The sequence below is a fragment of the Lycorma delicatula genome, chromosome 5 (genome assembly GCF_047948215.1).
Source record: "Lycorma delicatula isolate Av1 chromosome 5, ASM4794821v1, whole genome shotgun sequence".
NCBI classification, from domain to species: domain Eukaryota; kingdom Metazoa; phylum Arthropoda; class Insecta; order Hemiptera; family Fulgoridae; genus Lycorma; species Lycorma delicatula.
The window spans coordinates 148,639,985-148,667,401 of record NC_134459.1 but is presented as its reverse complement, the minus strand read 5'-3'; the positions used below and the strand labels follow the sequence as shown (position 1 = coordinate 148,667,401).

Below are 27,417 nucleotides of genomic sequence, written 5' to 3'. Positions count from 1 at the left end.
AACAAAATATTGAATTATCTGTTTAGATTTTGATTTTTTGTCGTCATTTTTGCTTAGAATCGGATCATTATTGTAAGTATATCCTGATTTCTTTCTGTTATTCAGAAAATATTAGGAAAAAATATTCTCCTTCATTCTAAATATCCGTAACCCTCACGAAATTAGAGTCCATTTACGTCATTTCACTTCAATTCTTTTTTAATTTTATTAGAATACAATAAATAAATAAGCTCTGGAATGTAGAAATAAGAATTATTTCTACATTCCAGAGCTTCAGCTTACCGTAGATAGATGACAGTTTCTTTACTTTGTTCTCTGGATTTTATATATTTAAGAAAACGCAAGTTTCTGCCACGTACGAGAACCTATTTTTAAAAAAATGCTTCGTTTAGATTTATTACGAAGGTATTTATTTCGTAGCGATGGATTCATAGACCTAACCAAATTTTAAATAAGAATACAAAAAAAAAAATCAAAATTGAATGAACGTTTTAAACAACTATAGCAACCTTTTAAAAAACTGTGCTATAACATGAAATAATACTTTTTCAATTCTTCTCTAAATTATGATTTTTGAAACCGGTGGTAAATTATGGTTTATTACGGTCTACACCAGTTTAATTCACAGTGAGATTTTTTCTTTAAACAGCAAACAAATCTTGTATTTATTAATAATATTGTTGTTTTATAATGTTATCTACTGTTTTATTGTAGTAAAACTATTTTTATATTTACGTAAACACAACAGCATTTAAGTACTTGATATACAGTTAAGAAGGATGGATTGTATTTACACAAGAGCTGGACTGAAATAACTGAGACGGAAGTTTTACTGACTGTAGAAACCTATAGCGTTCGACCTATTCCGTTGTTCTACAACTACATCACTGAAAATTAAACTGGTATTTTAACAATATTACTACTCTTTCATTTCTACTATTGTCACGAGGCCCTATGAAATGAAATCAGCATATTAAAAAAAAAGAAAAAAATTAACTTTTTTAATCAACGGGTTCATAAAATCTTGGTTTTTTGACTTTGAAAAAAACTGAATTTAATATAATTATTATTATTATTTTGTTTGAATTTACAGCAAAGAAAAAGATTTATAGGAAGGATATTTTTAATTTATTATTGAAAAATTTTGCTGTTGTTTCCTGATGTTAATTTTTATTTACGTTAATAAAGTATCGGACGCTCAATGTTAAATTATTTTTACATTTAAAAAACATTAAAAAATTTATGAACAGGCTAACCTCATCTGAAGACTAACCGTATCTGATAGTAAATGATTTTCGTCGATGAAGTTTTAAGGTATGACGATTTTAAGTACCGTAACTATAATCGGAGGTAATTTGATATGAGACATGATACCAGTCAACTTCTGAAAAAAGTAATTGTCAGGAATAACAAACATTCCGTACGAGGTTTACTAAAAGAGAATGAGATGTGAAGTGGTTTCACGTCTTTTTTTTCACTGGAATGAACTAATTTTATCATGCACCCTCTGAAATCAGGTATTTAAAGACTACATCGGCTTCACCTCTTTTTACCACAAGGAATATCTGTAAAATTAACATCATTACTCTGAAAGAGAATATCTGTTTACTACCGCTTATACATTAAATAGTTTACAAGCACCATACCGATAAGAGGTAGGTAGTGTAAAGGAACAGACTATATCTCTTTTTGTTGGAAACAATTCGTTATGTCACCATCCGTTTGAGAAATTAAATTATACATCTGTATATTTCATAAATATTATGATTTAACATTTTTAGCAATTCTTTTCCGTACAACGTTACTCACTTATTTTTCGAAGCGCGTTTAAGAAATATCAAATGTTGAAAAACGCTTAGACATATAAAAGTTTAGTAAAGCTCCTTTAATCATATTTTTATACAGGTTTATTACTGAACATTATTAGTTAACTTCTAAAGTGTTAGTTACTCTGATTAACATCGTCGACATAAAAACAGAATTTAATTGTTCTTCGTTATTTCCTTTCACAATTTCATAAATTCTGTCCGGGTTATGCTTAAAGTTCTTTAAAAAATATTCAATTGAACCGTATCTTTTAGTTTCCAAAAGTCGATTAAGCAGAATGTTTAAAGATTTGCTATCATTACTGAATCGTGATTTACCGATAACTTTACTTAATTCTTTGAATTCTTTTGCGTGTAAGTTATAAGAACATGCAAATTTAAATATATGTTCTATTACTTTATAATTATTCTCGTTAAACCTCGTATTATTATTTATAAAAATCGGTAGCCAACGATCGACACATTTATTTTCATGTTCATTACCGTTTTCTTGATACAATCGTAACAAATTAATAGCAACTATTCTATCACTTCCAATTATCTTATCCCAGACATCGTTTAGACGTACGGCTAGTAGTATGTCATCATAGGTTAGCTGTAAAAAAGTAAGTATTATAAATATATATAAAATTGCTTCAAATTAAAATTTAGAAGAAATAAAGAAATTGAAATTAAACTTTTATTATTTTTTTATTTTTTATTCTTTTTGAAATAAATATTTTATATCTATACGATTTTATCCCCGTCTTTTAATGTAAGCGTAATAAATATCTTACTGTGCTGAAATATGCTCTACATTTTATACCCGTTATAATTAGAAGAATATAAAACCTATCAAGATGAAATTTTACACCCCTAACTACAATTATACTAAAAGGTACGGATCACAAAAAAATAAAATTATTATGTTCCGTCTGCGTCTAGAAACACATTGTATTCCAAACCATGTATTCATACACAAATTTTTGGATATAAATTAATTCGTAAACAGAATAAAATCACTTTGATATGACTCATAGATAATCATCAATGATAATTTTCATCCAATACTATTCGTATATGGCAGCTTTAATGGAATGGTTTATAAAACGGTGTTGCTTGATATAGAGAAATATGCCAAAGAAAATAATTTTATTTTAAGTTGCAGCTGAGTTCAGTCATTTTACTAGAAAGACCATTGACAACATACAAAAGATATTCGGTAAAAAAATTTAAAAACTGAGCAAAACTACTTTATTTCAGAAGAATAGAAAAAAGGATTCGGAGAAAGCATGAATAATTCCACATTGTCCATAGTATCAAAAATTATTAACAAGACAAATTTTTTTTTTTAAATCATATTTTAACGTTACCGTGGCTCCTCTGGGAAATTGGCCTGTATCCTAGAAAACGTTAAAGATTAAAATAACCCTTCAAACCTATAAATAGCAATGTATTGCTTCAAAACTTGTAACAAAATTAGTTTAATTAAATCAACTGTTTTAAATTGTACTTAATAAATAGGAATTATATAATTCCGAAAGTATTTTATCAATACTCAAATAGAAATTTAAAAATTTCATTGTTGAAGAACTGGTAAGATTTTTTTGTCTTTTCTCTCAAAAGGAAAAATTTTTTTGGGAAAGTTTTCAACTGTAAAACATTAAATTGTTATCTCTGCCCTTAGATTCTTTTTGATGTGTGGCGATAATTTTGTATTAGTCTAAACTTCATGATATCTTTATCTTTCTCGAGGAAAATTTTATTTACTCGACTAATAAAATATATGTGGTAGAATGTCTGGATTGCAAGTTTACGTCCTTTAGATATTTTTAAATTAAATTTCGTTTTCTACTTACGTTTCTGTTGACGCCTATAACGACAACAGTTATGATAATTTGTTTTTAAATTTTGAAACCCGGACTAAAAATATTTGAAAAGTTTATAAATATAGTTTTTATTTTATTATAAGCTTTTATTTAACTTGCTTTAGTTGTAATCAAGTCTTGAAACCGGTATATCTTTTGATCTATCGTATGAAAATCAATGAAATTTGATACACGTATGTAACTTCGATGACAATACAATACTACGGTGTTAGAATTTGGATATTAATCTTATCCTCTACTCCGTCATCATTACAAACATTTCGGTTATAAATACCACTATTGCATCATTTTCCGATGACACGACAGTCATGACTATCCGACTCAACCCTCAGCAAGGTTGCGATCGGGATTGATCTTCTAGCCGGGTGGTTGAGGAAATGGAAAATACAGATGAATCAGGTGAAGTTGACTCATATGACATTCGCGAAGAAAAAGGGTGAGTGTCCAGGAATTCATTTAGATGGGGTTACATCCCGTGAGCTTAGAATGTGCAATATTTATGAAATTCATATTTATGGAAGGTATGGCATTTATGGAAGGTTCATATTAGAGAAAAGAAGCAGCTAGATATCAAATTCAAGGAGCTACACTGGTTACAAGGAAGGACGTCGCAGTTGTCCGTAACTAACAAGCTACTATTTTACAATCTGATTCTAAAACAGATTCGAACATTGAGTCCAACTTTGGGGTACGGCAGATATCAGTAATATAGAGACTATTCAGCGCTTCCAGAATAAATTTGCGACGTGTATGACGCAGACGTCATGGTTCGTTCGGAACACCGAAATCCATGAGCACTTAACGAGGTATCGTATGTTCGGGAAGAAGTCAATCGATTGACAACCAGGTATTGAAAGAAACTTAATGACCACGTCAGCCGTTTGCCGTTAACATCTTAGACCTAGGAACCTAAAATTGATTCTCCGGATGAGGCTTCTCTTCTTGAGTTATGCATCATATAAATTTATGATTGTTTAAGTTTCTGGTTTCATTTGTTTTTATGTTACTTTTTGTTTTACCTTTTGTCGTTTATTCGTACTACTGGACATTTTATGGATTGTGCCTAGTTATCTTGACTTTGTCATTACATATGTTGATATATTATTGATGTTTTTAAAATGTATTTAATTAAGATGTTTCAAGGAAACTCCTTTCCACTTAATTTTTGTGATGAAATTTACTTATGGTTTCTATCTACGAAATCGATTGTAAATATAATTTGAGATACAAAAAAAAAAAGAAAAGAAAAGTTAGTAAATTTAGTAACGTTTAATTACTAAGGTTAATTTAGAAAAGTAGTAACACGATTTGCTATTTTTAAATCAGAATTTCTTTAGATTTCTGATTACAAAAAAGGGTATATATATATATATACACAAGAGAAAACATTTAAAAGAATATTGCGCTGTAAAATCATTACATATATACGTATTCATACACACACACACACACACCATTTTTCAATAAGTTCTTTTCTATCGCTAAAAAGAAATACGTGTCCGAAGTATTAATAAATCTTTTTCTGTTGTTTCTAAAGCCGTAATAAAACCGGTAGTATTATTATTTCCTATAAAGACCATTATATATATATATAGATTAATGCCTCGTCTATTTGTAAATCTTTTATAATAAAGATTCACATTCCAATGAAAAACATAGAAGTACATCAATCTGTTCACAACATTTTTAAAATTCGTAAATAATGTATTGAAGGATTAACCTTAAATTGAGCATCGCTTTATGAATAAACACCACACAAATTTGAATCTTGTGCGTGGAAATATTAGATCAAAATTTTGTAGCATATAAAAAATGTCATGCCTGATCGGGATTCGAACAGGGACCTCCGGATGAAAGGCCGATACACTACTACTCCGCCATGGAGATTGGAAAATTAAAAGAAAAATTTAATGTTTATTAAAAAAAATAATAATAAGATAATTGCTAATTTGACTATATTAAAATAAGAGACCACAGCATTTTTCACCCTAATTATTATTTACCTAATTTGCTTGTTTAAAATCAAATTGTTTACAAATGAGCTATCTTTCGTTTCAATAAACTCTTAAAGATTACAAAAAAGTAAACTTATAATTTTAAAAAACACATAAAGTTAGTTTAAATACGAATTTTAGTTAAATTAATTAAATTTTATCTTAATTAAATTTTATTTCTCAAAACACATTATTGTTGCTGGGATATGAATTATTCACTCTCTTTGCCTTTATGTTTCTTTTTTTTTATTTTTTAATAGGGTAGGTTTTTTGTCGACTCATCCGTATTTAAAATTAAAATAATTTTTTTTGAATTCTTTTGTAAATTGTTGTAAGAAAATTAGTTAAAATTTAAAAATTAATTTTTTAAATTTTCTTTAAATTTCGAGTTATTAAAATAATTTTAATTTAATTTAATTATTAATTAATATAGTAATTATTGATTAGTATTATTAATAATTAATTTTTTAATATTTAATTTTTTTTTTTCAATATTTAAAAAAAAGTGGTGTATGTTTTTTATTTTTTAAATAAATTCTATTATAATTTTGTTAAAGATTTTATGTTATGATTAAATGTTATTTATATCGGTACTTACATCTTCTTCAGGGTCCATTATATTTTCTATAAAAATAAACATCGTGTCTATTGATTTTGCATGATTGCTGAGTTCATATAAAAATCTTATTAACTCTCTTTGACTCCAGCCTCTAGTTTTTAAATAACCGGCAATTCTTGGCAAGTGAGTAAATATTTTTTCTAATAAATCTGCGTTACAATACAGATACATAAAAGACATAACTGCGGGATATATCAATTTTAAATCATTTACGTCTCTTTTAACTTGATATTTATAAATCGATTTAATTAGAGTTAGCGCGTTTGACAAATCCTTAGCAAAGTTTTTCGTGATTTCATTCTCATCGATATTACGTAATATAAGCGATTTACATTCCGTAAATTTTTTAAAAATTTCATAGTTGCACTCAAAATAAATATCGGGTATTTTCATTTCGACCCAATCGTTGTAGATATTTAAAAATGCAACCACTAATGTGTTATCATTGAAATAGTTTTCGGTTATTTCAAATAAGACTTTGATTTGGCTGTCTTTTATATCATCGGAAACTAAGTTGAAAAGCCTTCGGGTTGTTTCAGTTCCCTCCTTCAAAAACGTTTTTATTATGTTAAAATCTATTTTTCCAATGTTTGGGTATTGAAATAATCTTTTTAAATGTCTATGATCCCACGAATTATCATCGAATTTGCAAATAATTTCGAATAAAGATTCTAATTCCTGGTCGTCCAATTTTGTTTTTCTGTAAATATAAGAATTTCACTTTATAAACGATAACTGAAATAATAATGACATAAACCATTAATAAAAGAGGCAAATTTAAACAAACATTAATTAAATTTTAAGTTAATAATTTAATTAATAAATAATGTGTGTATTTTCGTAGTTAATAAAAAATTCCCGTTTTGCTAACTCGCTAACGAATTTAGGAATAGCAATAATTTAGGGATTTCTAAACCTCTTATCTTCACTAGTTTAATTTGTTCAAAAAAAGTGATTAAAGGTAAAATTATTAAATAGAATTGTTGATTTTCTGATCAACTAAATGATTATTAACATATCTACTGCTTTAATTTTTTTTTTTACTCACCGTATGCCTGACACTCGTTCATATCAATTCTGTTTTTATCATATCAATTTTACAAATTTATAATATTTTAATAAAAAATAACTTCTTTGGTAATTCAGTGACAGAAACTTCAATAGTCAAAATGTATATACTACGATTAAATTTGGGTAATATAGAAGTAAAACATTATTTTTACAATTTCAGTCCTTAATAAAAAAGAAATCTGTGACACACTATGCTTAAGGCAATTTAGTGTAGAAAAATAAAATTATCTAGAGTTTTCTGTTGAAAGACAAAAAAAATAATTTTTCAACATTCTAAATTATATAAAATCAAATAAAAAAGAATATGATTCCCGCAAAAGTCACTTTCTCCTACCATATTGTAACGCTCAACAAAAACCGTATACACATGTATTTATTTATAGTAATAACTCAGTTAATTGAAATCAAATAAGAAACCAAATCTAACTGCAAAAAAATTGCACTGGAAAATAATATATAATCGGTAATTAACTCTATTATAATAACGCATGCAGTTATACATATGAAAAAATTGTAAACTCTAATATGAAAAATTGTTAACGTATATGATGACAGCAATCGATCTTGAACGAAGGTAAAAACTACAAAATTAAAGTTTTTGTTCGTCGTTCGTTACATCAAAAGCGAATTGATGTGCGTTCTCAATTTACGTAAAAGAAACAAATATAAAATTTGTTTAAATTTTACTGGAAAATTTTCATTTTGATTATAATTATTAAACGTGCAGTTCTTATACAGTAAAAGATTGCAACGGTTAGATATAATAGATATATAATTATACAGCGGGTGATAATTAAGTATGAAATCAGCTTTATACTACATATTTAAGAGGTAATTGGAGGCAGAAAAAAATGGGGTTCTACATAGTTAAAAAAAATATGTATTATATTAAGTTTTTAATTTTTGTCCGTATCCTCCATATTGAATCAAAACTTAATTTTTTTAAATAGGAAGGCGGACATATGACACGTGATTTCGATTTATAATTTTACAAGAAAAACAATGGTGAATCCCGTCTTTCTGTTAATGCCTTCGTTATCGAGTTTATAAGCACTCAAAATTACAATGACGGAAAAATCGTGTTAATAAAATAAAAGAGGTAAAATTCACTGCATGAACAATTTTATCGCATTCTCCATTTGTAATGGATACAATAACGAACTATATTATTAATAATAAACAATAACCAATAATTAACAACACAAGAACAAATTAAACGACTATTATCAACTGATATTATTTACTTTAAATATTGCAATATATATTTTAAAATCTTAAATGAATGATTTCGATCGTAAATTACTAATGAAATAAATTTTTAAAGAATACCATTGTACAATAAATGTTCGAAATGCTTCCTTTCTAGAGCTTGGCAGTGTGCTAACCTCAAGTAATATCCGTTTATAGTTTGTGTCATGTCTGGAAATATACGACAAGATTCATCAATTATTCTTTTTTTCAATTCGTCAATAACAGGTTTTTGCAAACATTCAGGTACCCTTCAAATAAGTAATCCAGAGGAGACAGGTCTGGGCACCTGGCAGGTCATTCTATAACTCCTCTACGACCTACCGAGCGATTTGGAAATTGTTCATTAAAAATTTGCCGAGGTCTTAGATAATAATGAAGTGGTGTCCCATCTTGCTGAAATAAAACGTTATTATTTAATTCTTGTCCAACATTTTCTATGATATTTGGTAAAATCCTATCGGCTAACAAGTTGCAGGGTAAGCATCTCCCGTAAGATTGTCATCTAAAGTAAAAGGCTCTACAATATGTTAATCGGTATTACAATATGTAATTACAATATGTAATTACAATGTGTAATTACAATATGTAATTGCAATATGTAATCGGTTAACGATTCCCGCCCAATTGTTCACTTTCCAAGGATGCTGTTTATGAGCGTCCAACATACATCTGGGGTTATTATTGCTCCAATATGTCGATATTGGTCAATTATTAGTCGATATTGGTCGATTATTGGTCCAATATGTCGATAGTTTTGCTTATTCACATGGCCATTTAACATAAAAGTCACTTCATCAGTAAATATTGTTGAATTAGAAAAATTTGCGTCTATGTCTAATTTTTGCATTATAATATCACAATACTCAACTCGGAGTCAAAATCATCTTCCGAAAGCTCTTGCACCAGATGTAGCTTATAAAGATGAAATTTATTTGTTTGAAATTAAATTATTTTTGAACTTAAAAATAAATAATTTTATGTTGGACAACTTTCCGAATCGATAAATGACGGTCTTTAACAAAGCTCTGCAATATGTATAATAATTTTGCATCAGTTTTGACAGTTCTTGGTCTACCACTGCGGGAACGATTCTTTAAATACCGGTTTCTTCAAATCGCTGTACTGTTTTGATCACAGTCGATTTATTTATTGGTTCTCTGTTTGGAAATCTATTACAAAATAAATCACATACCTGTTGTAAAGGCCGAACTCTGTCACCGTACTCGTACATCATCAAAAGAGTTATTGTTTCGGTTTCACTTACAAAACGTATTGTTATTTGAAGATTTAATATTAAATTTCTTTAAAAGAGTAGTGGACCGTTGGTTTGTTGTATGTGATCACATTTTTATTTTGAATGAAGCGTTTCCATCTAGTGGAAATAAATTGAACTAATAACTGTATAATAAATTGTATTGTGTACTGTAAAAAGTAGCTGTTTACTTTAATATTTATTATACTTGTGTTTTTTTTTATATTTTGATAAAAAAAAACTATTGCACGCATAATTTTTTTTGAAATTTTATAAAAATAAATAAGTATAGAATAAATGTTAATGTAAACAACTACTGTTTATAATAAGCAATTCAATTTATTATACAGTTGTTCAATTTTTCGTCATATTTTTCTTCACTTTGATTTTTTGGTATTATAATGTTTTTATTATTTAATAAAAGCATTGTTTACGAACGATATAAAATGAAAGGAATTATTCCAGCATTCGCCTGGATGCATTAGAAGTGACCATGAAATAACCTTGATAAGAACAGCATCATAAAAATACTTAATTCACGCTATATTATAAAACGGTAAGGAAAATGCTGAAAACATGAAACGTGCAATAATTCGAGACTTAACTGATCTACTGGGACATGCAATGATTTAAAAAATCGGATAATTGAGTCACATCTAATGAGCTCTCAGCCAAAATTTTGCTTCAACTCTGAGTCGACGTATGAGAGAAGATTGGTTCTCCTTGTATTATGACATGGTAAGAAAAACGCCGAAGTACTGGGGGAAATGCAGGGCGCACAGCCCCCTAGTAAAAATATATAAATAAACGAGAAGCTAATAGTAAAACTTTCACAAAAAAACAAATTTTAACCACTGGATGAACAACATAATTTTTACTTGCGCTATCATATTTTACCTTTACAAGTATGTTGAACTAAAAAGAAATGAGGAATTAATAAGTTGTATTATTTCAACGTAATACAAACTATATTGTTATAAATTAACAGATGATTTAATCAACTAAATTTGTAATACATTCTTTAAGTATTTGCAGTTGATTTGTTTCATTTCCGATAAATAACAAATATCAGTTGATAATAACAGCGGAAATGAATTTTTATTTAGAAAAAAATATCAGTTGATACAGGCGTTTAATTTGTTATTGTATTGTTTATTATAGGTTATTGTTTATAATTATCAATATTATAGAACTGTTTGAACAGTTCATTATTGTATGCATTATGAATGAATGTAAAATGCAATAAAATTGTTTATGCAATGCGTTTTACCTCGTTTTATTGTTAACACGAATTCTCCGTCATTGCTACTTTGGATGCTTATAACTCGATAACAAAGGCATTAACAGAAAAACGGGTTTCACTATTGCTTTTCTTGTAAAATTTCTATTTAAAAAAAAATTGTTTGATTCAATATGGCGGACAAAAATTAAAACCCACCATAATGCATATTTCTTTTAACTATGTATAACTCATATATATATATATATATATTTTAATCTTAAACTTAGAAATGTAGTAAAATAACATTAGGTTATTTTGTAAGCTTCATTCACAAAACTCATTCTGGAGATCAAATTTATTAAATTATTATTATTTCTCAAAATTTAGAAAGCGAATACTTATATGCGCACCTAAATTTAGCTTGGTACCTACTACTTGAGGTATATGACGTAATGAGTTGGCACTAATTTAACAGTGGAGAGGATAGTTTACCGCGATAGAACGTCAAAATAGCAAATCCAATCCAGTAATCCCTCTCTACTGTGCTCGTCAACTGAATTTTTTAAACTCTGACGAATATTCCATAAAATTGATTAATATAATGTAAAAACAAATATACTCTTCCTATTCGGTAGAGACAATGTGTGTAATTCATTTTCACCCGTGAAATGAGGTGTATTAATTTATATTTACATTTCAGTTACGATTCATTTTATGACTGATGTAAAGTGTTTGAAAGAAAATTAGTTGAAGTTTATGAATTAATGATATTCGTTATCCAAAAAGTCCCTGTGTTGAGTAGAATTAAAACTTTATTGTACTTTTGAATAGCGCAAACATTTCAGCGGACTTATACATGCTGATATTCAACGCTGTAATCTGTTTTGATGAAGAAGATAATAGGAAATCGTTTCATTAATATTCTTAATCTATCATTAATTTTTTTGTAACCCTTAATAACCTAGGCGTGGGAATCTCGTTATTTTTCTAAATGTCTTTGCCATTTTTTTCCGAAATTACTTTTTGTTTGCCTTCCGGCAATCGTTTCAAGGGTTGTCGTAACTACACTAAGTGAACTTTAATTAATAATACTATGTAGTCTTATGTATCAAAAACATAGATTTGTTAAATCTGGATAAAAGAAAACGGTTACGAGGAAAACGTTTGAAAAATTTCCCATAATTTAAAAACTCCTGAAGAAAATTGAAGAAAGATTGGGCTGAATAACAAAATATGCAATTATTACTATTATTATTATTATTATTTTTAATAAATACGAATAAAATATATACCTTTTATTACTATACTTCATAATTTGTATGAACTGTTGAATATTACAAACTGGATATAAATTTTCAGCAGTTTTTTTTTTTGATAACCAGTTTTTGTAAGTAACAAGTAATTCAGTTTTATACCGTTTCTCATAAATTTTATATATGCCGCTACATATATCGATCTTTGCCTTTACAATATCTGGTAATATATCAAAACTTTGAAATAATTTATCGGTTTTATCTTTTTGGTAATCTGTAATGAAAGAATCAATTTTTTGTTTATTACACAGGCCTACTGATGTTATTATTTTGATGCCGCATTCATTATAAAGTGAAAACTTTCGTAATTTACTCGTTATAAATTTTAAATCGTTCTTATTAGCACAGTCAATATTATCGTTTAGTAATATTAATAAATCCATTAAATCTTTGCCCTTTAAGTGGTCTTGATATAATATATTTAAGAAATCTGATGTAGTTTTTAATGAAGTTTTATTAATTTTAAGTAGATAATAGTTTATTAATTTTTTATCTATTTTACAGCAGTTATTTAATTCCGTTATGATTTCTCTGACTTCATTCGTTTCTAAATTTAATTCATAAATTCTGTTTAATATTTTTATTGTTTCTGATAATTCATCTTTATCTTTAATTAAATCGAATATAGAGTTTAGATCATGTACAACATTAAATTTAATGTTTTTTGATAAATATTCGATATCAGACTGGTTTAATTTTATCTTTTGAAAATAATCAATAACATCAATAAGTTGATTTTCTTTCAAAATTTTCGATTGAAAAATAAGGATATTTATTATAACTGTTTCATTTAATTTTTTTTCATCTAAAATCTTTATTATAGATTCATGTGAAATTAATTTCTCTGATTTTGTATGTTCTATTAATCTACGCATATTTTCTGGTTTCCATGCGTATTTTTTTAAAAACTCAATAACTTGTGAAAAAATACTACGATCGGTTTTTTTCATTTTAATTAACCATAAAATATCAACAATATCTTTTTCACTCCATTTATAATTGTTTATTAAATCGATAACGGGTTGAAGATGTTCATTTAATTGCGGTTTAAATGTAAAAATTAATTCTATTATATTAAAAAAATCCCATTTATTATCTATTAACGTATGTATCGCATCACTTACTCCAAATATAATAACAAAATCCGTTATAGTTATTAAATGAGTTATAGCTGTTTCATTAATTTCTTTATCTCTCATAGAACTTGTAAATTTATCAACATCAGTACAACGTATTTTATTCGAAGATTTAAAAATTAATTTAAATATATCTTGCACCTTCCAACCGGACATCCATAAATATCTAATTATATCTTTCATTTCATTAATTTTAATACCGTCATATTTATCGCATTCATCGCTAAAATATAGCAATAATTTTGCATAATATACTGGAATTTTGAATTTATCAAAAAAATGCGTTAGTTCTATCGCAGTTTTTGTCTTTACTTTACAGTGCCTGCATAGTTTTATGAACTGAAAAATTACAGAAAAAATAAGAATAAATTACAAATGTTTTACAACCAAAAGATATACAATAATCCCCTGGTTTAGGGGATTGAAATTATAAAGGATTTATAAAATATATTTATTAACGTATGGTATTTATTAAATGTAGGGTTTAGATACGAAGCGTATCCTGTTTCCTTCTACCACTGCCGCAGCGCTGCCATCGCAGCTCTGAGCAACTGTACCACATTTTCTCATTTGTTGGTTTTCGATAAATGCAATTATAAGTACAGACCACGTTTATTTACAATTGATTAAACGTCGTTTAAAATATTGTAATATTGTAAATATTGAAATCGATCGAGAATTCCACCGATTGTGAAATTAGGACAATTATCCGATTTCTAAACGCGAAAAATATCAAACCAGCTGATATTCTTCGAAAGATTAATGACGTTTATTGTGACTAAGGTATGAGAGTAGGAATGGGTGCCGCAGTTCAGTGAGGGTGTAGTAGTGTGCATGACGAGTAAAGGTGAAGGCGCCTTTACATCGTAAATGTTTTAGTTACGTCGTGGATGAAAAAGTCAAAAAAATCGACGGTTTGTATTTCTTCGTTATGTATTGGGTTCGCTGAAAATTAACAAACAGTTTTGTATGGAATTGAATTTCATACAATTATCCTAGGTAATACAATAGCATAGGAAATACAAAACCTAGACTATCACAAACTCTGCTCTCATTGGGTGCCGAAAACGTTGACGGAGGTTCACAAAATCAAGCGATTGGACTCCGCTCATTCTTTTCTGATCCGATACGAAAGTGAAAGTGACGAACTTTAAGATAAATAGGTATCGGATCTCTTACATTACCGCAGAATCCAAACAGCAGTCTCTGGAATGGCGACACACAATATCTTTGCAAAAACAGAACTTCAAAACCACCATTTTAACACAAAAAATCTTGTGCACTGTCTTCTGGGATAAGAAAGGGAATTTTTGGTTGATTTCTTGCCGAGAAGTGGAACTATAAATGCTTCACTTTATTCTAATACTCTTCAAAAAACTACGCCGTGCATTCCAAAGCAAAAGGAGAAACTTGCTCAGCAATGGGATTTTGTTGCTTCACGACAATGCTCGTCGCATGTTGCCAGAGAAACTCAAAAGTTTGAACAATCTGGATGGGTGCAATTGAAACACTTACAATATAGTCCTAAGTTGGCGTCGAGTGACTACTCCTTGTTTCTCTATCTTAAGCGAACCTTGCTGGTCAGCGCTATAAGACGATGCCGACATGAAAAATGCTGTACAAAAGTGGTTTCACTGGCGGCGCCGTTCTTTACGGGAGGAATCAAAAACTTGATTAAAGATCTGAAAGGTACCTTAATAATGGTGGAAATTATGTAGAAAACTAGTTTAAGGTACGCTCTGCCGTGTAGTAAAAAAATTATTCTGTTAAACGTATGTGTATTTTTTAATAACTAAACGGTATTTAATTTCCGGTTACGCCTGGTTTATAAAAAATAAATCGATTTCTACAGTCTTTTTTAATTTATTTTGTATTCTTCATTAAAATTTACACTAATGAAATGGAATTAAATCATCCACAAATTAAAAAAACAAAAAATGTAATTTTAAATATAGGTAAATTTCGTTTTTATTTAGACTTTGTTATTCAACATTATTTATATTTTGAACTCCAAAGGTAAAAGAAAAACTAATTTCTTTTACTCGAAATATTTTGTAATTTTTTAATTTATTTTAAAGTTTCGTAAATTTAGCTGCGTATAATGCTATTATAATTTCCATTTCCATTTTTTTTTTTTCAATTAATGAATCTTACTACAGAGCTGGAATTTGTAATTTTTTTTTACAGAATTAAAAATTAAAATAATATAATTAATCATTCTAATTAAAATAACGTATTCATTATAGATGCTTCTATATTGCTTACATCATGTATTTTGTAACTGATTTAATAAAGCGATCTAATGCAATATTGGATTAATAAAATCTTTATCATTGATGATAAATTTCTGTGCTTACTTTCTATTTTTTGATACAACCATGCATTGTCAGCGATTAGAAAAAAAATTATAAAAATTGTAGTTTTAAGTATAAAAAAATACAGTTAAGATAAAAATTTACAGTTTAAAAGATGTTTAGTTTATTCTACGTTGTTAATATTATAAACAATATTATTTATCTTTTATGTATAATTTAATCTAATATTAGGATGTGTCACTCGATTCACTTTTAAGAACCCTGTTGTAAATAAACCACGGGGCATTGCAAAAGACTGTCTCAAATGTTACGACACAAATTACATATTTTTGATTTTTTAAGTTTGATCTATGATCTTATTTATGTTTGATGTCTTCATTTGGAGCCGACTTAATCGAATTATTTACGAATTAATTACATGGCAGCTAGGTTTAAAATCATATATGACTGCTGACAAAAACGCAATAGACGATTAAATATTGTATAAATACTAATGAGGACTAACAAATTTGAGTCGGTACATTACTGCACTAACACAATCGCACACGCTGCAGTAAAATCTCACTACTACAAACAACAGCTTGGGTAGCTCGCTGAGCACAGTATAATCATTTCCACCCACCGGGTTGGTATAGTGGTGAACGCGTCTTCCCAAATCAGCTGATTTGGAAGTCGAGAGTTACAGCGTTCAAGTCCTAGTAAAGCCAGATATTTTTACATGGATTTGAATACTAGATCGTGGATACCGGTGTTCTTTGGTGGTTGGGTTTCAATTAACCATACATCTCAGGAATGGTCGAACTGAGAATGTACAAGACTACACTTCATTTACACTCAAATATATCATCCTCATTCATCCTCTGAAGTATTATCTAAACGGTAGTTACCGGAGGCTAAACAGAAAAAAGAGAGAGAGGTTTAAAAATTGTGAGGGGCGGAAGAAAATTTTTGATTCTCAGTGTGAGACGGTGGGCGAAAAAGTTTGAGGATCAGTGCTTTAATTGAATTATTTATATTAGGTGTAGAGTCTGTTATCCAACTCTGGTTAGTGAAAATATTTTGTTCAATTTCTGTTGTACTAAATAAATATCCAGGAATCCTACTCTCAAAGAGTTTGAAGGAACCAAAAGTTTTTTGATTTAAATTTTGTAATTGGCAGAAAGAACATAAAAAATGTACTTTCGAATTTAAAAAATAATTTTTCTTATAATATTTTCAGTTTTTTTACAGAAACGTAAATAAAAAGGAACTGTGGTTATAAATCCAAGAATAGTAAGGAGTTTTAACATATTAGCTAATGGACAAATCGATTTTGTCTCTAGAAAACTGAAGATGGAGTTTTCTAACCCATGAGTAGTTGCAGTTTAAAACGTGGTATGTAGATATGTAGATATGTTACCCCCATGAAAAAAAAGGAAATTCTCTATCATTTGTCTGAATGGAATAAAGAAAATCGTGGTAAAAGCTTAATCAGAGCAGCATTACATCTGTTTACACAAAGAATAATAATAAGTGTGGTTAAAGTCCAAATTTATATTATAAGAAAAAGCCCATTAAAAAATATTAATATACTACTCATCAAAGTTTAGTAAGCTCATTGACATCCTGGATTGGTGGAAACGATGGGAAGGCACGAGAAATACCCACGGAAGTATGATATATAGTTTATGGATATTACAAACACATATAAACGTTTGCTGTATATTACAATATGTTTGCTGTATAGCTAACGTATTATATTTCATTTTCTGTATTGTATTGTATTCTTTTACACTGTAATTGTGTTTTCCTTTATTATTCTCCTTAATGATATTTAATTTGTTTTATTTTTTCTCGCCACCGGCCACTATAGGATCACGTTTAATAGTTAATCCCTGGCCGATTTCCCTTTTTTCTAACTTTTCTTCATTTCAAAACTTTGTTGTGCCTTCCTTTCTTATGACCATTTCTTTTCTACACTCTGATTGTTTTCTGAAAACCTTCACAAACTTCTTAAATGTATTTTTATCCCTTATATCCGCTAAATTTATCCCTGCAATCACGAGATGTTCTTTCATATGCGTGAACCATTAACGTTCGTTTTGGCTTTACCGCTCTTTTTGAAAATTCTCTTCGTCAATCTGTTTTCACCCACTCTAACCAAGTGCGCGTAGAAGAAGCCTAATCTTCTTTTTCGAATGGCATCTGTGAGTCTGTCTACAAGGAGGTAGAAGTTTTCGCCTTTCCTTAAGCTCCAACCCTAATCAGTTTTCCGTGGTCCGAGTATTTTTCTTGGTATTTTCCTTTCAGCCAACTTCAATTTATTGATCTCTCTTCGGTTTGGATTTACAGACTTTGTAGTATGCAGCACTGCAGACCCAACTGCTGTGGCGTAATATCGAATCTTTCCCATTCTTTATATTTTTTTTTTCCGAAAAGGCCTGAGAGGATCACGCAGATATTTCAATTCCTTTTGTTTTGATTTTCCCTGTTTCCCTACAGAATTCTTTCATTCTTTCACTATGCTGTGTTTTTCGTTCTTCTGTCGAGCACATGCGCTGTATTTTCTTTTTTGCATTCACAAGAACCTCGATTCTGCGAATTTTTTCTATCCTGACAGTCTTTTATTTCTATATTTACTTTAGTAAGGTTTTCCTTTATTTGTCTTATGTACGGAGCGGAGTTTTATATTTAAAAAATTTATCAAAAAGGTTTTTATTCAGGCTAATTGAATGTTTTCGAATCGTACATTCCACAAAATTTAGTCTTCTTTTTCGGACTGCGGTTTCTAAATTTTCCAAAGTTTTATTCTATTTGTATTATATAATTTTTTTTAAAGGTAGTAATTTTTTTTAAAGGAAATTATTTATATGCCTCTCTAGCCTTATATGCCTCTCTATCTAACTCATTGGTTGTATTACTTAGCCAAAATATTTTAATTTCCCTGACTTTCTAATTCTTCCGTAGTTTGCTAATAAGTAATTTGGTGAATGCCTAATGTTGGTCAAGTACTCGGTTTTAAAGATTGATATCCTTAGATCTGTTTTTTCAGCCGTCTCATAACAAGATGTTCAATATTTCCTCTACCGTTTATATGTTCTTTGTTAGGATCGCAACGTAATCTGCAAAAGCGATAAAAATCTATGTTCAGGTTTTCTTTAGCATATACTACTAATCTGCCTTTTATAATTTTCTTTTCTTTGCAGAAATTCATCCATTCCCTAATGACCTTTCCCAAGACAAGAACTCATTGAAAAGAAGCGGGGATAGGCCATCTCCTTTCTTTACATCAGATATTCATTTTTTATATTTTTATTATTTTTTTGTATTTTATTTATTAGTTTTTTGTTTTAATACCTTCAATCTTTTGTTTAAACAATAAGAAAAAGTGGGAAGTAAGGCAAATTTTTTTAAATTTAACTATTCTATTCCTTTTATTTCATCACTGTCTGTGACTGTACATCCTCAGAGATGTATTCTGAGATAGCGGCGCAACAATACTTCTTCCATTATCATCGTTTGCTCTTATAATCATTTCCGTTCGCTATACGATTACTCTGTCTCATAATAATTCTTTTATTTTTATGTCTTTCAGACAGAATTAAATCGGCAGTTTAGAAAATGTTTTTGTCAACCATTACTTTTGTTATATTTTACCGATTTAACATATTTTCTTTCGTAACATGAATTTTTTTTTTTGACCGAAATCAGATCAATAGGTTGAGTTTAGAGTAGCAGTATGGTAATCTTGATGATTTGTGACGGTAATCCTCCAAGATTTTATCCATGTATTACTCTTCATCTAGGGGCTTATTAATCGTACTAATTCATCAGTTCAGTTTTTAACATATCTTCTGAACACGGAATATTTTTATCTGTAACCATTCTAACAGCTTTTGTTTTCTGCAACTTTTAATTTGACACTTGTGTAATTTTATATAATAATGAATATTGTCAGTTATTAAAAAATAAGTAGTAAGTCTGCTATTAATTTTGCTCCTAGTCATTTATTTTTTTGCAATTCTCTACATTCATGTTCTTCCGGTTTTTTTGCTTATTTTTGGACCTATTGCAAATCTGAAGTACTTTCAGAATCTCTACTGAGCAATATCGGCTTTTATCCTTTGTATACGGTTTTTTTGTTGTTGTACAGATTTACAGTCATCAGTCTAACCATAAGGTTTTACGTGAATTAAGTGAACGTATGGCTCGTTAGAAAAAATATAATCAATCGTCCTTCCCGTCTGTAAATTTTCATTTGTCTTAAATAATCTACTCGTTTTTCTACCGAAATATTTTTATTATTTTCAATCTTTTCCCATATCCCTCTAAAATCCATGTTTTTTTATACCCGTCCATATCTTATTCTAGAATACATATCCTCAATTATTGTATCAATTAGCTGACCTTCGACTTAAAAAAAAAATCAAACGTCAAATCATTAATCTTAATTTCTTAATGCTTAACATGAAATATTAAAAAGTTAAAATGTTTTGTGCAGTAAAACTTAATGCAATTAGTTACTTACGTCTACAACATCATCATTAGAGTAATTATTGATATCATCAATTACAAATCGTTCAAAATTAGACATAATCTGATCATCTGATTGGATCAAAATATTGTATATTTTTTCATACTTTTCGTAGTTTTTTGGATACGTAAATATATATGCATTCACAATTGTTATACTTATTAATATTATTCCGATTGTATTTTTTACTCGATCAATCATTTTATATCCTGAAATCAAAATTCCATCCGAAAAATATTTAGATCGTTTCATTTTATACTTACTAAGATCTACTTTATTAGATTATCGAGTAACAATGATTTTTTAATAGGAATGAATTTTGCTATTCATGAGCTACTGTGTTTAAAAATTATAAAACAGTTTTTAAAACGAAATTATAAAAACGTTATCTGAGTCAAAGTTAACTTTCGTTCTAAGTAAAGCTTCTTAGGAGAATAAAATTCAGATAAAAGATTAACCTAGAATAAGTTAACCTTAGAATCTTATAACTTTCACCTTAAATGGATATGTGCACTCTTTTAAAAATAGTTATTTTTTATATGAAATTTACCAATATTCTAAGTATATATATATATATATTTCCTGAAAAAAAAAAAAATGTGATCTAAAGAAATACAATTTGAATAGAACATAATAGTAATTAAAAAATAAATAAATACGGCTTATATTTTATATACTCGTGTTTGTATTATGTACGTATTATGCATGTACGTATGCATGTATATTATTTCTTATAAATATACTCGTATATAAACATCAGTAAAAATCCACCCAAATAGAGGTTTTAAAGCCGAACTTACCATTGGAGAGAACCATAAATACTATAAAAACTAACTACTATAAATAGAATAATCGGAATATTTTTCAGATCTTCATTTAAAATTTTAAAACAACCTAAAACAAAGCTTCCCTCAGACATTTTACTTAATTCTGCAAAGTTTTCTGGATAAACGCATTTCCCAGGTTAAGTTCAATCAGGAATTATCTGAGTTCTTCGTTACTAAGTCGGGAGTTCCCCAGAGCTCTGTTCCGAGGCCTGTTCTGTATTCGATTTTCACATCAGACCTTCCTGCTCCGGATTACGTCATTGCTACATTTGAAGATGACACGGCATTCCTAGCAGATAATGAAGATCCGAATTAAGCGTTTGTTAAATTACAATCGGAGTTAGATGAGATCGGCGTATGGCTGACGAAATGGAAAATGAGGGTGAATCAGAAAAAATCGAGCCAAGTGACATTTACAATGAAAATTAGTGGTTTTATCAACCCTAAAGATTAATTGAGTTTAAATGTGTATAAGGTAAATTGAATTAATAAATTTATTATAATTAAAATGAATTTCTAAAATATATATTTTTAATTAATCTTCCTGTAATAAAACATTTACATATTTTGTGTAACGTCACTCAGATTTTTGAAAATTTTATTTGTACAAATTGTTAAAAACAATCCACAAGTTAATTAACGTTGGGTTTTAATATGTCTGGTATCTTAATATCTTTTATTTAATGTATTTCTAAATGAACTCTACATCCCTCATACGGATTGGGTACGGTATACACTTGGATCGTCGCCTGACGTGTAAGGGCCAAGTAGTACAAAAAGGAAAACATCTTAACATCTAGTACAGGGAATTAAACTGATTGTTTGATAGAAACTCACAGTTATCGTTATCTAATAAAATGTTGATATTCAGAATTATTCTTAAATCTATCTGGACGTACGGGATCCAGCTAAGGGGTTATATCGCGTAACAGCAATATCGAGATAGTTCAAAGATTCAAAAATAAATTTATGACCATAACAGAGGCGCCATGGTTTTTTAGGGGTGGAAAAATTCATGAATATGTAGGATTGCCTTCTATTTACAAATAGATTCGTAAAATTTTCTCGATGTTTAAACAGAGGTTAGATAAACATGTAAATTATCAGTAGTAAATCAGTAAATCTATTGGACAACAACGATGACATCAGATGTCTAATACGTTTCCAGGTGCTGGACCTGATAGATGTAAAACCTGGAGAAAGAACGTAGAAGTTGCAACACAGTATGACTGTTTTTTTTCCTGTTTAGCCTCCGGTAACTACCGTTTAGATAATACTTCAGAGGATGAATGAAGATGATATGTATGAGTGTGAATGAAGTGTAGTCTTGTACATTCTCAGTTCGACCATACCTGAGATGTGTGGTTAATTGAAATCCAACCACCAAAGAACACCGGTATCCACGATCTAGTATTCAAATCCGTGTAAAAATAGCCGGCTTTACTAGGACTTGAACGCTGGAACTCTCGACTTTCCAAATCAGCTGATTTGGGAAGACGCGTTCACCACTAGACCAACCCGGTAGGTAGTATGACTGTTACTGTGTTGTGAACGTCACTTTGATATTCTACGAATTACAGCTATTTCTATTCATCGACGATTATTTGCTTTATATGCAGAGCTGTTTTCATATATTGGTATTGATGACATTGTTTTGATTTTTTATTCTTTTCTTTCGATAACTTATCTCTAGTGTTTTGTTAAGTACTGAACTTTACTTGGACCATCTGTACAACCGATTTTCTTATAAATGGGGGGTTGTTGAATCTTTGTACTTATGCTTTAATGAGGGGGTTTCGTCGAGGACTTCTCTTCACCTGATTGTCATAAATTAAATTTATTCATGGTCCCCAATGCGGTACCAATTATAAATGCTAATAGGTAGAAAAAAAAATTAATTTCAAATAATTTATTAAAAATAGAAATATTAGTATATTAAGGTGGTTCTCATGAGCAGTTTTTAGAAATAAATCACTTTTATTTTTTTGAAATGATTTAGTTACAATCGTTCGCAAGAAAATAAACGCTTAAAAAATCTCGTAAATTTTTGATAATCAAAGATCACTTTACCTAAATTACATTCAGCAATTACTAAAAAGATGAGTTGACGACCATTTTTGTTTCTTGAAAACTGTTTTTAATTTTGGAAATAGATTTGATTTTATTTTATTTTTTTAAACGAGACTATACGTTCACAAAAAGAATATTTAATGATTATACTAATCCTAAGAATTAATTAAGCTGTTTAAATGTGTAATAAGTAAAATGAATCAGTAAATTTATCACAAATCTAATGAAATCATTAGATATATATCGTAAATTAAGTTAACAAAAAATTTACTTATTTTATGTAAGTACTCTTCCCACTCAGATTTAAAAAAAAAATATTTGCAGATTGTTAAAAACAATCCACAAGTTAATTAACCTTGGGTTTTAATATCTCTGTTATCTTAATAAGTTTTATGTAATGTGCTTCAATTAAACGTAATTATTATACTTAAGTTTCGAGTAATAATATTATATTACATACACATGTATCGTATAATTTCATTTTACAATGAACTGATTTTTTTTTCTTTAAGCAAAGAAATTATATATTAATTAATTTTTTTCTAAATGTTTGATGTTCATTAATTTAAATAATTTATTAATTTCATTTGACATCGAAATAAATTAAAATATTGTATAAAAATAAAGTAGCATTTATTTAATCTCGTTAAACATTAATTAATTTGAATTAATTTAACATAGGTGAACCATGTCGATTGAACAGTCCCAACACCGAAAATTATCCTCCATTCAAAATGAAAATATAAAAATTTTAGCTTAATAATAAATGAGAAATACGTTTTTCATTTGCTTAATTAACGAACCAATTATTAACTTTACATGTGAATTATGTAAAAATGTTTGAGTAGCCGCCCTATTTAAATATATTTAAGTCAAATAAAATAATTCAGAAATATTTGATTTAATCGAGTACTCATTCTTAAAAAATTGATAATAATAATAAAGATTTTATTACCTGAAATTCTTCGATGAAATAATTAATCTGTGTAGTAAGATTCTAATTCACATTATACTTATGTAATTTTCTTCTTAGTTATCAAGTCACATTATTTTTGTTTACTTATGTACCATTTGAGTAAACATAAAACCAACATGCAGATTTTATAAGTAAGTAAAAACAATTTGTATTTTCAACGTGTTTGGATGAGTTTTGTATACATTTAAAAAAATTATATTTTTCTTTTTTACATGTAGAATAATGAATTTATAATAAAAAGCTACGATTGATTAAAAAACTGGATTTTAAAAGTACTAATTAATGAATAATATACTTTAAAAATTCGATTTCTCTATGGAAATATTATTTTACCTATATATATATATATATATATATATATCACAGTTGTAAAAAAATTTTACAACTGTTCTTTATCTATGACTATATATTTTTGTCTGAAAAAATAATAATGAATTCATAACCAAAAATATTAAAATATTTTTACTATCTCCCCTCTCTCTCTACATATATATTTTATGTGTGTGTGTGTGTGTGTGCGCGCGCGCGTGTGTATATTTGTTTATGTATGGTCTCATTGTTGATGTTCGTTGGGTCATAACTAGATTGATTGATTCCTCTACTGCATATGACAGCAGTCAAGATCATCCTTCTCAACAGTATAGTTATGTTTAAATATCATGATTAATATATACAGTCATGCAAAAGTCAGTTTCACCTAATATAATGAAAAATGAAAGCTGAGAACAGAATTTAATTCATTAATTAACGTAAAAATCAATTTAAAAAAATTTTTTTGAATATTTATCTTCAATTTTGAAAACAGTAATTCATAATCATTCGCTCCAATGACATTTAACCTTTAAAGTTAACGTAATTAGAGAATATATAACAAAAAAAACACCAATAGTAATTAATTCTTGGTGCATTTAGAATAGAACCTGATGACAAAGCTAAGGTGAGGAGACGTTCAGTCTTTTACCACAGATACTAATTATAATGTTTTATTTTAACGGAAAACATTCTGTTTTGTAAATTTGATCTTTTTTTTAAAGTGTATTATTGTAAAGCATTAAAGTAATGACAAACTTTCAAAGTTTTAAGGAATAATTGTCTACCGAAACAGCCATTTCCCTTTTTTTTTATAAAACACTTTAAATCGGATAGATAACGAAAAGATACCTTTTTTTACGATCTTATTAAAGCATTCGATTAAATTCCTCAATTTTTACTGATGAAAAAATTTAATCGTTATTCGAGAAGCTACTTACAATTGGTTAAAGGAGCGTACATTACCAACCGTAAACAGATTGAAATTTCATTTCTGATAAAAATATACGCCATCGTTTATTTTTAAATAATATTAATAAAAAAAATTACAAAAAACCCTGAAATTTCTACATCCCGATCAACTGTACATAAATATATGTTCAAATAACTTCCATTAATGTTTTCTGAAATGTGAATTATTTTTATATTAATGTTTTAACTTTTGGCCTTGGTAAGGCCAACCGGTAACCCCGCTTAGAAGAGGTTGCCTCGGTTGACCTTATGCGACGCGGCGAAGTCTAGCCACCACCTTTCAGCATTGTCCATCCATCGTACCTTCCCAACGGGGTCCTTCCTGGTTCATTGAAGCAACACGACCTCCGCTTCTGGATGCCGTGATGCCTCTTCCCTGGAGGGCTACGCTCCCCGTTCCTAGTCCTAGTCGGAGTCCGAGTATGCCCCCATGTATACCCTCCCGACCATGGCGCGCCACCCCTTAAACCTCGAGGATCCTTAATGCTTCATCAGAACGTCCCGAACAAGTCACTCTTGCGTGTGACCGGGCCAAGAGGTCCTCAGCAAAAGGGCTACCTTCCTGGCCCTGTCATGTTTTAACATATTTTATTTCATTTGTTTATATTTTAAATAATAAAAACAGCCCTTAATCTTAAGTATTTTTTATTTTATTCTGTAATTGTGTTTTTATAATAGGAACAAAGATCAGAACGTCAAGACTGAATATTTAGCTTTTGCCGACCACATAGTTCCTCACAGAATCAAAACAAGAAGCAATCGACCAAATTAAAAGAGTAGCTAAAAATCAGGCTTGCAGAACTTCTTTTTAAAGATAGATATTATGACAAATGCCAGTAAGTAACCCAAAAAGACAATAGTATGGCAAAATAAGATTACAAATCATTTTAAATATCTTGGAGAAACAATTAAAGAAATGGAACAGATAAATCAGCAAAATCAAAAAACACAAATTATTACAACTAAACTTTTACACAAAAAATATTTGCAATAAAAATAATTTTTCTATTAATAAAAAATTAAATATAACTGGAATTTAAAATCTACTCAAGATAAAGAAGAATTTTAAAAAATGTTTATGACCAAGAAGGCTACAGGCTGAGATCAGATAAAATTAAAATATAAAATAAACGAATTAAACAAAGATATACGAATTCAAATAAAATAAAATTTGAAATACATGATAAAATTGAAGACTTACAAATAACAATAAGAAAACGATGAGTAACATTCTGGTGATACATGGTCCGAATGAACCAATCAAGGCTAAACAAACAGGTTTTCAATAAACTTTGTAATTATAAAGGTGGCATGTTAAACAGATAAAAGAATAACTCAAAAATTCAACATTAAGAAAAACGGCTGTCTTGATAGAAGAAAATACAGAAAGAAAATTTTTGAATTAAAGATTCCTGCAGGTGAAAAGGAAAAATTCAACAAAGGATGAACTGAAGAATGAAGAGCTAAACAATTCGACAGAATGAAGAAGTTCTGGAAGAAAAAAAAGAAACTGAAATTATATTCTCGTGAAAGCCTATTCGCGGAGAAAAAAAAATTGTGTTTTTATGAAAATGCTGAAATTAAAGTTTTGTTGTACCACGGTTTCCCTTGATCCGTCCAAGAAAATGGTAGGTTCATTTTTAGGTTAGTGATTCAGTAAATGTATTCGTTTCTCATTTGAACTAAATAATTCAGAATATATGGCTTATTTATTCCTAATTATAATTTTTATTTAGTAAACTTTTACTACGGCAAAACGCATCATAAAAGCAAAGGTTTGTCTTCGAATAATTAGAATTACATACGAGATCTGTCAATAAAGTAATGAGACTGGTTCAGAAAAACTTTTTATTTAAAATCCAATTATACATGGGCTCTATCAC

The 27,417-nt window shown here is 28.7% G+C and overlaps 2 protein-coding genes across 2 annotated transcripts in view; both read right to left on the bottom strand.

Moving 5' to 3' along the window:
- The window catches only part of LOC142325477 (neuronal acetylcholine receptor subunit alpha-7-like), a 909,238-nt gene that overhangs the window by 208,711 nt on the left and 673,110 nt on the right, over positions 1-27,417 (bottom strand). The gene's annotated exons all lie outside the window — the stretch shown is intronic.
- On the bottom strand, positions 1,867-24,334 carry LOC142325475 (uncharacterized). The gene is made up of 5 exons (XM_075367285.1): positions 24,233-24,334; positions 20,375-20,589; positions 12,396-13,891; positions 6,287-7,007; positions 1,867-2,421 (listed from the first exon to the last, which is right to left on the bottom strand). The coding sequence occupies exons 2-5, from the start codon at positions 20,579-20,581 to the stop codon at positions 1,924-1,926; spliced, it is 2,922 nt and encodes a 973-aa protein (XP_075223400.1). The 5' UTR covers positions 20,582-20,589; positions 24,233-24,334; the 3' UTR covers positions 1,867-1,923.

What these genes read in the sequence shown, in the direction of transcription:
- LOC142325475 (XM_075367285.1), bottom strand. Translation starts at nt 20,581, where the DNA reads ATGATTGATCGAGTAAAAAATACAATCGGAATAATATTAATAAGTATA. An exon ending in CTAATGATGATGTTGTAGAC is followed by an intron (nt 13,892 to 20,374) that starts GTAAGTAACTAA and finishes GTAATTTTTCAG; the next exon opens with TTCATAAAACTATGCAGGCA. An exon ending in ATGAAGTATAGTAATAAAAG is followed by an intron (nt 7,008 to 12,395) that starts GTATATATTTTA and finishes TTATATTTACAG; the next exon opens with AAAAACAAAATTGGACGACC.